Source organism: Grampus griseus, assembly GCF_964374135.1.
Source record: "Grampus griseus genome assembly, chromosome: 8".
NCBI lineage: Eukaryota > Metazoa > Chordata > Mammalia > Artiodactyla > Delphinidae > Grampus > Grampus griseus.
In genome coordinates, this window is record NC_139002.1 from 30,178,067 (window position 1) to 30,193,161 (window position 15,095).

Here is a 15,095-nt window from a genome sequence, read left to right on the forward strand (position 1 = left end):
TGTAAAAACTACAAACACATGGAGGCTAAACAATGCACTACTTAATAAACAAGAGATCACTGAAGAAATCAAAGAGGAAATCAAAAAATACCTCGAAACAAATGACAATGAGAACACAATGACCTGAAACATATGGAATGGATTAAAAGCAGTTCTAAGAGGGAAGTTTATAGCAATACAATCCTACCTCAAGAAACAAGAGACACCTCAAATAAACAACCTAATCTTACACCTAAAGTAACTAGAGAAAGAAAAAAAAAAAAACAAAGTTAGCAGAAGGAAAGAAATCATAAAGATCAGGTCAGAAATAAATGAAAAAGAAATGAAGGAAACATAACAAAGATCAATAAAACTAAAAGCTGGTTCTTTGAGAGTATAAACAAAATTGAAAAACAATTAGCCAGCCTCATCAAAAAAAAAGGGAGAAGACTCAAATCAATAGAATTAGAAATGAAAAAGGAGAAGTAACAACTGACACTGCAGAAATACAAAGGGTCATGAGAGATTACTACAAGCAACTATAAGCCAATAAACTGGACAACCTGGAAGAAATGACAAATTCTTAGAAAAGCACATGTTTCTGAGACTGAACCAGGAAGAAACAGAAAATATGAACAGACCAATCACAAGCACTGAAATTGAAACTGTGATAAAAAATCTTCCAACAAACAAAAGCCCAGGACCAGATGGATTCACAGGCAAATTCTATCAAACATTTAGAGAACAGCTAACACCTAACCTTCTCAAACTCTTCCAAGATACAGCAGATGCAGGAACACTCCCAAACTCATTCTATGAGGTCACCATTACCCTGATACTAAACCCAGACAAAGATGTCAGAAAAAAAGAAAACTACAGGCCAATATCACTGGTGAATGTAGATGCAAAAATCCTCAACAAAATACAAGCAAACAGAATCCAGCAGCACCTTAAAAGGATCATACACCATGATCAAGTGGGGTTTATCCCAGGAATGCAATGATTCTTTAGTATACACAAATCAATCAATGTAATACACCATATTAACAAACTGAAGAATAAAAACCATATAATCATCTCAATAGAAGCAGAAAAAGCTTTCGACAAAATTCAACACCCATTTATGATAAAAACCCTCCAAATATACGCATAGAGGGAACTTACCTCAACACAATAAAGGCCATATATAACAAACCCACAGCACACATCGTTCTCAATGGTGAAAAACTGAAACCACTTCCACTAAGATCAGGAAAGGATAAAGTTACCCATTCTCACCATTATTATTCAACATAGTTTTGGAAGTTTTAGCCACAGCAATCAGAGAAGAAAAAGAAATAAAAGGAATCCAAATCAGAAAAGAAGAAGTAAAACTCTCACTGTTTGCAGATGACATGATACTATATACAGAGAATCCGATAGATGCTACTGGAAAACTAGTAAAGCTAATCAATGAATTTGGTTAAGTAGCAGGATACAAAATTAATGCACAGAAATCTCTTGCATTCCTATACACTAATGATGAAAAATCTGAAAGTGAAATCAAGAAAACACTCCCATTTACCACTGCAACAAAAAGAATGAAATACCTAGGAATAAACATACCTAAGGAGACATAAGACCAGTATGAGGAAAGTGTAAGACACTGATGAAAGAAATTAAAGATGATACGAACAGATGGAGAGAAATACCATGTTCTTGGATTGGAAGAATCAACATTGTGAAAATGACTAGACTCCCCAAAGCAATCTATAGATTCAATGCAATCCCTATCAAACTACCAATGGCATTTTTCACAGAACTAGAACAAAAAATTTCACAATTTGTATGGAAACACAAGAGACCCTGAAGAGCCAAAGCAATCTTGAGAAGGAAAAATGGAGCTGGAGGTATCAGACTCCCTGACTTCAGACTATATTACAAAGCTACAGTAATCAAGACAGTATGGTACTGGCACAAAAACAGAAATATAGATCAATGGAACAGGATAGAAAGTCCAGAGATAAACCCACACACATACGGTCACCTTATTTTTGTTAAGGGAGGCAAGAATATACAATGGAGAAAAGACAGGCTCTTCAATAAGTGCTGCTGGGAAAACTGGACAGCTATATGTAAAAGAATGAAATTAGAACACTCCATAACACCATACACAAAAATAAATTCAAAGTGGATTACAGACCCACATGTAAAGCCAGACACTATAAAACTCTTAGAGCAAAAGATAAGCAGAACACTCTATGACATAAATCACAGCAAGGTCCTTTTTGACCCATTTCCTAGTGAAATGGAAATATAAACAAAAATAAATAAATGGGACCAAATGAGACTTAAAAGCATTTGTACAGCAAAGGAAAACATAAACAAGACGAAAAGACAACCATTAGAATGGGAGAAAACATCTGCAAACGACGCAACTGACAAAAGATTAACCTCCAAAATATACAAGCGGCTCATGCAGCTCAGTATGAAAGAAACAAACAACCCAATCCAAAAATGGGCAGGGTACATAATAGACATTTCTCCAAAGAAGATATACAGATTGCCAACAAACACATGAAAGGATGCTCAGCATCACTAATTGTTAGAGAAATGCAAATCAAAACTACAACGAGGTATCACTTCATACCAGTCAGAATGGCCATCAACAAAAAATCTAGAAACAACAAATGCTGGATAGGGTGTGTAGAAAATGAAACCCTCTTGCACTGTTGGTGGGAATGTAAATTGTTACAGCTACTATGGAGAACAGTATGGAGGTTCCTTAAAAAACTAAAAAGAGAACTACTATATGACCCAGCAATTGCACTACTGGGCATATACCCTGAGAAAACCATAATTCAAAAACAGTCATGTACCAAAATGTTCATTGCAGCTTTATTTACAATAGCCGGGACATGGAAGCAACCTAAGTGTCCATCGACAGATGAATGGATAAAGAACGTGTGGCACATATATACAATGGAATATTACTCAGCCATAAAAAGAAATGAAATTGAGTTATTTGTAGAGAGGTGGATGGACAGATTGAAGTAAGTCAGAAAGAGAAAAACAAATCCCATATTCTAACACATATATATGGAATCCAAAAAAAAAAAAAAGGTTCTGAAGAACCCTGGGGCAGGACAGGAATAAAGATACATGTAGAGAATGGACTTGTGGACACGGGAAGGGGGAAGGGTAAGCAGGGACGAAGTGAGAGAGTGGCATGGACATATATACACTACCAAATGTAAAACAGATAGCTCGTGGGAAGCAGCCACATAGCACAGGGAGGTCAGCTCAGTGTTTTGTGTCCACCTAGAGGGGTGGGATAAGGCAGGTGGGAGGGAGATTCAAGAGGGAGGAGATATGGGGATATTTGTATATGTATAGCTGATTCACTTTGTTATACAGCAGAAACTAACATACCATTTTAAAGCAATTATACTCCAATAAAGATGTTGAAAAATTAAAAAAAATAAATAAAAATATCATTAAAAAAATGTTGAAGCTGGGTATAACGTCTTAAGCTTGAATTATCTGCCAGGTAGGCAAATATATTGTTTAACTTGCGTTATCTATGTATGTACAATAAAATATCTAGGATACCACTAAAAAGTAGAAAAGATATATAATCTGTAAACTAAGAGAGCAATATATTAGAGAAAATAGTCCAAAAGAAGACAAGAAAGAAGTAAAAAAAAAGTAGAAAAAATACAAAACATAACATATAATAATATAGTAAACCAGATTAATGTAAATAGACTAAATGTTCCAACTAAAGATCAAACAAAATCCAGCTATAGGCTCTTTATAAGATACACCCATAAAAATTGATTTAAATGTTGAAAGTATGAAATAGGATATATCTAACAAATATAACTAAACAAAAGCTGATACAGATTTATTAATACCAGAAAAATAGGAGCAACATTATAAGAGTTAAAGGGAATTACTATGATAAGTGGTTCAATATATCAAGAAGAGTGGCATTCTGAACTTGTATAATTCAAAAATTGATAGAGAAAAACTATTATATATTATGATTTGTGAATGAAACATTTAAAAAACTTGATCTAAAGAATATAATTTGAGAATAGCAGTCAACAGAGCAGAATACACATTCTTTTCAAACATAATATGAAACTAATCAATTTTAATGATATTTAAATTTTTAGTTCAAAAACATAAGAAAGTACTAGTCCTATTAATTGTTTATCCTGGCACTCTAGATTTAAATTTCATTTAATTCTATTTCAATGCATTCTTTTGAAATTAAGGTATTCTGAATTTACAAGTGTAATTTAACAGATATACAAATCTACTTATGAACCTGAAGAAAGAAATAATAAAAATAGTTACTGGGTCAACCAGTTCAATTCTTGCTCAGAAAAAAATCTGTCACCTATTTTTTGCTCAACAAATTCTATCAGCCTAAAGGAGACAGTTTTACATGTACCTTTTATCATGGGAATTAATGGAAGTTCTCAAGTTATATGAAGGAGATGTAAATTGGTTAGAATGTCAGTAATTCTCATCAGTTGTTATCACCATCAACCAGATATTAAAAACTGCTTGGTGAGCTGGTATATAATAAAAATTTTAAAGCATGAACTGACCTTTTGAATGTATATGTGCAGAATATTAAATGACATTAGATTTTTCATGTGTTATACTTTTTAGCATTTTGCTTTTTAAATTATTGTTTTACAAAGTACTAAGTTTTCCAGTGGAAATCCCAAGAAAAATGTCACAAAATATGAGATGTTACTAAATTATGCATCTAAACTACTTAAAAGATGATATAATAACATATGAATTAACAGTTAATATAAAATAATGTTAAAAGTTATAATTACACATTTGTATATATATTTCCCTGAAAAAGATATAATCACTAATACAGTCACTAAAACTTTTGACAATTTAACCTTCAAGCATGAAAGGTTAAATTAATAAAATATCTTGAATGTGGCAACGTCATCAATACTACTAGGGCTTGTTATACTAAACTTTAAAAATCTACAAATCTTTAAAGAAATAAAGATACAAAAGACTTAATCCATAAAGAGTTTATGTTTGACAAATAGTGTTCCATCTATTTTTTTATTAGATCCATACAATCATCCTTTGAAGACTGGTTTTACTTTTGAAATATCTTTGACTCTTCTCTTACTTTATATTCACATTGTCACCATATTCAATAAGGTTCCCACGATTTTGCTCTTAGAACATTGTAACTTCCTCTAAATTGGTTTTCAGGCCTCTAGTATCCACTGCTTACACCATCATCAGTTTTGCCTTTATAAAACACAGATCTTTACATATCACCTTCCCACCTTCTTATTAGCATTGCATCCCCACTGCCTACAGGATAAATTATAAACACTCCTCATGACATTAAACCTTTCCAACCTGGTCCTACTAAATTTTTTTGCTCTTATGTCTAGCCATTCTATTCAAAGCATTCTTTACTCCAGTCAGGTTAGAATAACAAACATGGCAGACTTTTCTCTCTCTCTGAAATATCATACACTCTTTTTTAACTAGAGAATTTCTTGCTCATCATGTAACCTCTTTTTTTAATCTAAAGCATTTTAAAAAATATTTTATTTATTTATTTATTTATATTTTTGGCTGAGTTGGGTCTCCGTTGTGGCATGTGGGATCTTCATCACAGCATGTGGCATCTTTTTGTTGTGGCGCGCAGGCTCTTCGTTGTGGCATGTGGGCTTCTCTCTAGTTGTGGCATGCAGGTTTTCTCTCTCTAGTTGTGGCATGCGAGCTCCAGAGTACGTGGGCTCTGTAGTGTGTGGCATGCGAGCTCTCTAGTTGAGGTGCACGGATTTAGCTTCCCTGCCGCATGTGGCATCTTAGTTCCCCGACCAGGGATCAAACCTGCATCCCCTGCATTGGAAGGTGGAGTTTTTACCACCAGCCCACCAGGGAAGTCCCTCTAAAGAATTTCTTACTCATAATGTAACCTCCTCTGACTTCCTCTTAGCAAAATTTAACACTCCCTCATTTTGGTTCCCAAAGACCACTGTAATACCTATATTTTTGTGTATTGTTATCATCTCTTAATAAATCAGCATCTAGCACAGTGCCAAGCATATAGCAGACACATCAATAGATATTTGATGAATGAAGTAAATGAACAAATGAATGCAGAGAAAAGATTATTACTCCTTTTTTACAAAAGAAAAATTTTTTAAAAAGTTCAGAAGTGATAAAAATAATTATGGAAAAATTCTAAAACAGAAATGTGACATTAGTTTATTTGAAATATTTATATGCATAAATTTTAAAGCTACCCCAAAATAAGAGAATTCTTATTCCTAAGCACCATATATTAACTTGCTTAGTTTAAAATATAACTTTTATGGTTATGTGATTTATAAGTTTGTACTATAGAAACATGAAGAGGGAAATGAGTAACAGCTGAGAGGCTTCTGACAGATGTTGGCACTTTGCCCATTACTGGTTTAGCATAGCTAGGAGATTCTGGAAGAAAGAAATTGCATTTGGAAAGTCCTCACAGATGGAATCACTGAGAGCTACCTTACTATGGAAGAGGCTTACAAGTCAGGTTGGATATGGAGCCATGGTGTGAAAAATGATTTTCTTTAGGAAAATTAATGTGATGATGATCTGAAATATGACTTGGAGGAAGTATATATTATAAGGAGAGTCAAATTTGGTGTTTTCTGCAATAATCCATATGAGAAAGAAGTCTACATTATGGCAATAGCTTCAGGAAGGAAATGGGAGAGATAAAGAACAAAACATTACAACAGGATGAAGTGCAAGATATTTGACAGATTAATTTGACTACTATGAATATAATATAATGATAACCTTTTAATGAATCTATATCTATCTTACAAATAAAAGTTAAAATGAAGTTTAAAAAGTTATGTTTGTTCTGGTCAAAATGTCAAACTACCTCCCACTTCTGAATCCTGTCTTTGACAAAACAAGAGGATACTGAACCCAGAAGATGGCACCAAAAGAATGGGAAACATCTGGGAGACAGAAAGGTTTGGGTACTTGTAAGTGGAGAATATGGTAACCTACAGCTGAGGGCTGGATGCCATGGCTGGAGCCAGGCTAGGAGAGCTCCTGGTTGCAAACTTATCTTTTCATATTGCCCTGGATGGAACATTGCCCACTATGTCAACATTTTAGGACTGAAAAATAGCAGTATCAAGCACCTGCCATAGACAGCAGAGAACTTGATATTTCACAGCATGCAGCCCAGCTAATGTGGGGATCAAACTGAAACAGGTATAGCTGGGAAGGCTGGCTTTTGGAATTGCAGGGTCTCAGAGTATCAAACGAATAGATGCAAAACAAAACATAACAAAATCCACACCTGTATTTATTATGGTGAAATTTAGGGAGATCAGAGACAAAATATTCTACAGGAAAAAACCAAATGAGTTACAGAGAAATAAGAAGCAGATTAACAGCAACTTTCCTCAATAAATTTGTGTAAACTGGGTTATTAATTTAAAGATATGCAAAGGTTAGTTTAAGAAAAAAGAAGGTAAAGAATAACAACTTCAATATGAATTGACATGAAGAATGGAAATCAGGCCATGATTTCATAGAAAGGGATCTGTACAATTTGATTACTTATATGACCAGGCATAAGGGGGAGAGCATGGGTTTGGGATGCTAAGGGATGTAGTATTTCTTTTCATTCTCTAATTTTTTCCTCAAGCTACCTATATAAAGCTTTATCAATCTGATGGTCTAAATAAAGTGGCAATTCCAGTTACTTGAGATCATTGTTTATTCAGACTCCTGACAATCACCAATTGTCGACACTAAGTCAGAATAACTCGAAATTACAATACTATAAGGTTTGAGGATTTTGAATTTTTAGAGAGTTTTAACCTTTTTCATAGGTTCTTAAATAAGCCTAATTTGACTTCCCTTACTGAAGAAGGCTATGTGATATATAAGCATTTTTATAGTATTACTAAACATATGAATTGTAAAATTATATTTTTTTAATTCCAGAAAGTAAGTTCTTATTCAATTAGAATAGTAATCATAATACTGTAATGGTTTTGCCTAGTGAGCAAGCAACCATCTATAATCTGTAACTACTTTACAATATAGAAACAAGTCAGCTCCAGTTGATGAATTGCTTTTCCTTAGCACTTGGATTCCTTTGAAAAATTTCACCTTTAACAGCAGTCATTGACTTTACAGAAAGAGGCGAGAGAAGACAAGGAGTGAGCAAAATATGTATCAGACATAGAGGACGTCATAGTACATTACCAGGATAAGACAAATTACACGGTAACGCTGCTTCTTGGGCTGATCTTCTATTACTTTTATTTCCTCCATCTTTTTCCAGGATACTGTATACATTGAGGGCAGATCCATGCAAAAATTTACCAACATATTTACCAACATGGACAATTTGGGGATAAAACTGGAAAAAAAGGATAGGGAGAAAAAAGGGAAAACAAAGGAAGAATATTCCACTACTAACCTGGTTTAATTTCTTCCAGAGATTGAGGACAGGAGAAAGTTCATTAGACCAGATTTCTCTATCAAATTTGCTACCAGCTGTTACTGATCTGCCCAAGATCCTCAACTGTGAAATAACCTGAATGAAGAAAATAATAAGTAGCAATAAATGAACATAACTTCATTCAGAGGGAAAACATAGATACAAAAATAGCCATATTTACTTATAAAGACTGAATATATATATTATAAACAAGTTTTAATCCCATTTTCCCTGTTCAACTGGATTAATATTTTATTGATTTATTTCAGCAGTTAAAAGGCAAAAGAACTTAAATGGTGAGAGAAACCACTATAAAAGTTACATATTATAATGGCTCTTCATTTGAAAAGCTACTTCTTTAGCCAGAAAGCTCTAATTATCCATTATTAATAACCTCTCTATTTGCTCATTTCTGAAATCAAAAATATTTTTCAGTTTGAATAATTTAAATTGCATAATTTCAAAATGCTGATAAATTAAAGATAGGTTTTTTGAAAAGATGAAATGAGTGGAAAGATAGTAAATAGCATAGCAAACTATAAAATAGTAAAACAATTTAAAGTAATTATTGGCTGGTAAAAATTACAATAAATCTAAGTTTTAAGGTTCTATATCAATTTTAAGTTATTTCAGTGTTTTTTCTAGACATGAGACTCAAATGAAGGAGGTATAGATCAATTAATTAAAATAAGGCAAAGTAAATTCTTCTTTCCTATTTAGGGCTTTCATTTTTGTAACATTTTTATCAGCTTCTCTATCATCATTCTCATCAAAATTAATTCACTCACGTTTTTTTTTCTAAAATAGTGTTTAATGGCTTCAATTTCAATAATACCAATCAGTCTTCTTAATCATTTGCTAAGAATGATCCAGAATATTACTGAGTATTCTATATATGGTATTATAGATATTGGGGGAGATGTATAAAAATCAGTGAGGTATGTACTGATGGTTCTTCAAAAATATTTCAACTAAATATTAAAATTGTGCTATATCATTGTTTATCTGACATAAACAAAATAAATCCCCAAATCAAGACAATATGTTTTCCTAAGCTAGTATTTTAAACATCAACATTTTCAGTGTGTCAACTACTTTTTTTGTTTTACTTTTTGAGAGATGTAAATTGTTTTTCCTTTTTAAGAGATAGGGCTGTATTTAATATTTTGGGGGTTCTTACATTATTAAAGTTCAAATAAAATAAGGGCCATAAATATTTCAAAATAAATGCACTACATAATTGTTAAACATACAGAATCCTGCTGTTAAACTCAAGTTACTTCTAGAGCTTTTGATTGATTCTCTAATCTAGAAAAAATTGTGGTGATTCAGTGTTTCATTTTCTTTGTTTTTCTGATAAATTATTTCCATTTGCTCTAGCTGAACCCTACAACAGCACCTAATTTATCAGCTGTGCTAGACCACAAAACATCACTAGTTTGTAGTCAGAAGAAGTGCTATTTTGCTCTGGTAACACTGGCTATCTCTTATTTGTGTCTTAAATTTGTCAAAAATGACAGAGAACAAATAAGAATGCAAAGAGATACCTAAAGGAAAAAAGGTTCAAATATTTTTTTACATATGATGTTAAAAACTATTTTAAAAAGAAAATGTTTAACAACCCAAACAAGTTTGTTTTCTTCCCAGAAAAATAACATGCAAGGCTTGCTTTTCATAATAACACTATCATAATACATTATAAACTTTAATGAACGGAGAGTAATGAAAAGGGAGTTCAAATGCATAATAAAAATATTTTATAATGAGGATCGGGCTATAACTTGTAACAGTGGACCATCTTTTCTTTTTACAAAATCTGACATACTCATCTTTTTACAAAGCACAGATGATAAAATGTCCATTATACATGTTTTAAACCAATTAAAAACACTTTTTTTAATGACATTCCTTTAAAATGGTGTCGAAGGGGATGAAATTTCCCAACAAAAACATACATCACTTCTTCCATGTTCTAAGCATACTGAACAGCTTGCATTATGCCACTGGCATGCTTTGCAGCATCTCTGAGGTTGGAGGGGAGCTGCAGAATATGCTGTCACCCCTATTCCAACCGTTCACATTCCAAAGAACAATGAGAGACATTTCAGGAATACCTATGATTCTCCTGAACAATTGGTGTGATTTTATTGTAGTATACTACATCTCATATACAATTGTATTTTCCTTTTCTTTTGGAAGTTATAAAGCACACAGAAGAATTTCTGATCTAACAATAACAACTTTATAGAACCTTAGAGCATGAGCTTTGTTGTTTGTCTTGTCTTCCTTTAGCATAAATTATTTCCCTAGTTTTATTTTCTTTTCATTTCCTAATTTTCTCTTTGATTTCCTAAACTATTGATTTTACACTAATAGATCGTCTGTATTTTTGTAAGTCACATCCAGTATAATCCTTCTAGGAATGAGAAAGAATACAGATTTTAAAAATGAACGCTCATTCTCAACTTACAGATGAGAAATTGGAGTGTCCAAGAAGTTAAGTAAATTACATGTTTGAGAGGAGACCTATAAGATGGAGGAGGAGTAAGACATGGAGATCACCTTCCTCTCCACAAATACATCAAAAATACATCTACATGTGAAACAACTCCTACAGAACACCTACTGAATGCTGGCAGAAGACCTCAGACTTCCCAGAAGGCAAGAAACTCCCCACATACCTGGGTAGGGCAAGAGAAAAAAGAATAAACAGAGACAAAAGAATAGGGACGGAACGTGCACCAGTGGGAGGGAAGGAGGAAAGGTTTCCACACACTAGGAAGCCCCTTCACGGGTGGAGACGGCGGGTGGCTGGGGGGACGCTTCGGAGCCATGGAGGAGAGCACAGCAACAGGGGTGCAGAGGGCAAAGCGGAGAGATTCCTGCACAGAGGATCGGTGCTGACCAGCATTCACCAGCCTGAGAGGCTTGTCTGCTCACCTGCCAGGGCGGGTGGGGGCTGGGAGCTGAGGCTCCGGCTTTGGAGGTCAGATCCCAGAGAGAGGACTGGGGTTGGCTGCATGAACACAGCCTGAAGGGGGCTAATGCACCACAGAAAGCCAGAAGGGAGTCCGGGGAAAAGTCTGGACCTGCCTAGGAGGCAAGAGACCACTATTTCAGGGTGCGCAAGGAGAGGGGATTCAGAACACCACCTAAATGAGCTACAGAGACAGGCGCGAACCATGGCTATCAGTGCAGACACCAGAGACGGCATGAAACGCTAAGGTTGCTGCTGCAGCTGCCAAAAAGCCTGTGTACAAGCACAGGTCACTATCCACACCTCCCCTCCAGGGAGTCTTTGCAGCCCGCCACTGCCAGGGTCCCCTGATCCAGGGACAACTTCCCCGGGAGAACACAAGGCGTGCCTCAGGCTGTTGCAAGGTTATGCCAGCCTCTGCCACTGCAGGCTTACCCCGCATTCCATACCCCTCCCTCCCCACAGCGTGAATGAGCCAGAGCCCCCTAATCGGCTGCTCCTTTAACCCCGTCCTGTCTGTGCTGGGAACAGATACCCTCAGGTGACCTACATGCAGAGGCGGGGCCAAAGCTGAACCCCAGGAGCTGTATGAACAAGGAAGACAAAGGGAAATTTCTCCCAGCAGCCTCAGGAGCAGTGGATTAAATATCCACAATCAACTTGATGTACCCTGCATCTGTGTAATACCTGAATAGAAAAGGAACCATCCCAAAACTGAGGCAGTGGACTTTGGGAACAACTGTAGACTTGGGGTTTCCTTTCTGCATCTAATTTGTTTCTGGTTTTATGATTATCTTACTTTAGTATTCAGAGCTTATTATCACTGGTAGATTTGTTTATTGATTTGGTTGCTCTCTTACTTTATTTTTATATATATATACTTTTTTACCCTTTTTCTCTTTTGGTGAGTGTGTACGTGTATGCTCCTTTGTGTGATTTTGTCTGCATAGCTTTGCTTTTGCCATTTGTCCTAGGGTTCTGTCTGTCCGCTTTTTGGGTTTTTTGTTTTGTGTTTTTCTTAGTATAGTTTTTAGCACTTGTTACCATTGGTCGATTTGTTTCTTGGTTTGCTTGCTCCCTTCTTTCTTTTATTTATTTTTTTTATTTTTAAAATTTTAATAATAATTATTTTTTTATTTTCTATTTAAATACCTTTATATTATTTCACTTTTTTCTCTTTTTCTTTTTTAATTTTCTCCCTTTGCTCCTGAGTGGTGTGGCAGACAGGGTCTTGGTGCTCTGGCCGGGTGTCAGGCCTGAGCCTCTGAGGTGGGAGAGCTGAGTGAAGGACATTGGTCCACCATAGACCTCCAAGCCCCATGTAATATCAAACAGTGAAAGCTCTACCAGAGATCTCATCTCAATGCTAAGACTCAGCTCTACTCAACAACCAGCAAGCTACAGTGATGGACATGCTATGCCAAGCAACCAGAAAGACAGGAACACAACCGCACCCATTAGCAGAGAGGCTGCCTAAAATAATAAGGTCACAGACATCCCAAAACACACCACTGGACGTGGTACTGCTTGCCAGAAAGACAAAATCCAGCCTCATCCAACAGAACACAGGCACGACCTCCCTCCACCAGGAGGCCTACACAAACCCACTGAATCAAACTTACCCACAGGGGACAGACACCAAAACCAACGGGACCTAGGAACCTGCAGCCTGTGAAACAGAGACCCCAAACACAGTAAGTTAAGCAAAATAAGAAGACAGAAAAAAACACAGCAGATGAAGAAGCAAGGTAAAAACCCACCAGAACAAACAAATGACGAGGAAATAGGCAGTCTACCTGAAAAACAATTCAGAGGAATGATAGTAAAGATGACCCAAAATCTTAGAAATAAAATGTACAAAATACAAGAAACATTTAACAAGGACCTAGAAGAACTAAAGAGCAAAAAAACAATGATGAACAACACAATAAATGAATACAAATTCCCTAGAAGGAATCAATAGCAGAATAACAGAGGCAGAAGAACGGATAAGTGACCTGGAAGATAAAATAATAGAAATGACTACTGCAGAGCAGATTAAAGAAAAAAGAATGAAAAGAATTGAGCACAGTCTCAGAGACCTTTGGGACAACATTGAATGCAACAACATTCCACTTATAGGGGACCCAGAAGAAGAAGAGAAAAAGAAAGGGACTGAGAAAATATTTGAAGAGATTATAGTTGAAAACTTCCCGAATATGGGAAAGGAAATAGTCAAGTCCAGGAGGGCAGACAGTCCCATACAGGATAAACCCAAGGAGAAAAACACCAAGACACATGTTAATCAAACAATCAAAAATCAAACACAAAGAAAAAATATTAAAAGCAGCAAGGGAAAAGCAACAAATAACATACAAGGGAATCCCCATAAGGTTAACAGCTGATCTTTCAGCAGAAACTCTGCAAGCCAGAAGGGAGTGTCAGGACACATTTCAAATGATGAAAGGGAAAAACCTACAACAAAGATTATTCTACCCAGCACCGATCTCATTCAGATTCGACAAAGAAATGAAAAAACTTTACAGACAAGCAAAGGCTAAGAGAATTCAGCACCACCAAACCAGCTTTACAGCAAATGCTAAAGGAACTTCTCTAGGCAGGAAACACAAGACCAGGGAAAGACCTACAATAATAAAGCCAAAGCAATTAAGAAAATGGTAATAGGAACATACATATCAATAACTACCTTAAATGTGAATGGATTAAGTGCTGCAACCAAAGACAGGGGTTTGCTGAATGGCTACAAAAAAAGACCCATATGCATGCTGTCTACAAGACATCCATTTCAGACCCAGGGACACATACAGACTGAAAGTGAGAGAATGGAAAAAGATGTTCCATGCAAATGGAAATCAAAAGAAAGCTGGAGTACCAATTCTCATAAGAGACAAAATACACCTTAAAATGAAGACTATTAAAAGAGACAATATAATATCATAATATCAAGGGATCAATCCAAGAAGAAGATATAACAATTGTAAATATGCACCCAACATAGGAGCACCTCAATACATAAGACAAATGCTAACAGCCGTAAAAGGTGAAATTCCCAGAGTAGGGGACTTTAACACCCACTCTCACAAATGGACAGATCATCCAAAATGAAAATAAATAAGGAAACATAAACTTAAAATGATACATTAAGCAAGATGGACTTAATTGGTATTTATAGGAGATTCCATCCAAAAACAGAATACACTTTCTTCTCAAGTCCTCATGGAACATTCTCCAGGATAGATCATATCTTGGGTCACAAATCAAGCCTTAGTAACTTTAAGAAAATTGAAATCATATCAAGTATCTTTTCCAAACACAATGCTATGAGACTAGATGTCAATTACAGGAAAACGTGTAAAAAATACAAACAAATGGAGGCTAAGCAATACAATACTAAAAAACCAAGAGATCACTGAAGAAATCAAAAAGGAAATAAAAAAATACCAAAAACAAATGACAACGAAAGCACGATGACCCCAAACCTATGGGATGCATTAAAAGCAGTTCTAAGAGGTTTATAGCAATATAATCCTACCTCAAGAAAAAATAAATATCTTAAGTAAAAAACCTAACCTTACACGTAAAGCAATTAGAGAAAGAAGAAGAAAAAAACCCCAAAGTTAGCAGAAG

At 35.3% G+C, this 15,095-nt stretch overlaps 1 protein-coding gene across 2 annotated transcripts in view; it reads right to left on the bottom strand.

Moving 5' to 3' along the window:
* Positions 1–15,095, bottom strand: part of DYNC2H1 (dynein cytoplasmic 2 heavy chain 1) — a gene marked incomplete at its 5' end in the record, with an annotated part of 370,982 nt that overhangs the window by 74,883 nt on the left and 281,004 nt on the right. For both annotated transcript variants that reach the window (XM_082660860.1, XM_082660861.1), the window contains one exon: positions 8,471–8,587. In XM_082660860.1, coding sequence (XP_082516986.1) covers positions 8,471–8,587 — 117 coding nt within the window. The remainder of the gene's footprint in view (positions 1–8,470; positions 8,588–15,095) is intronic.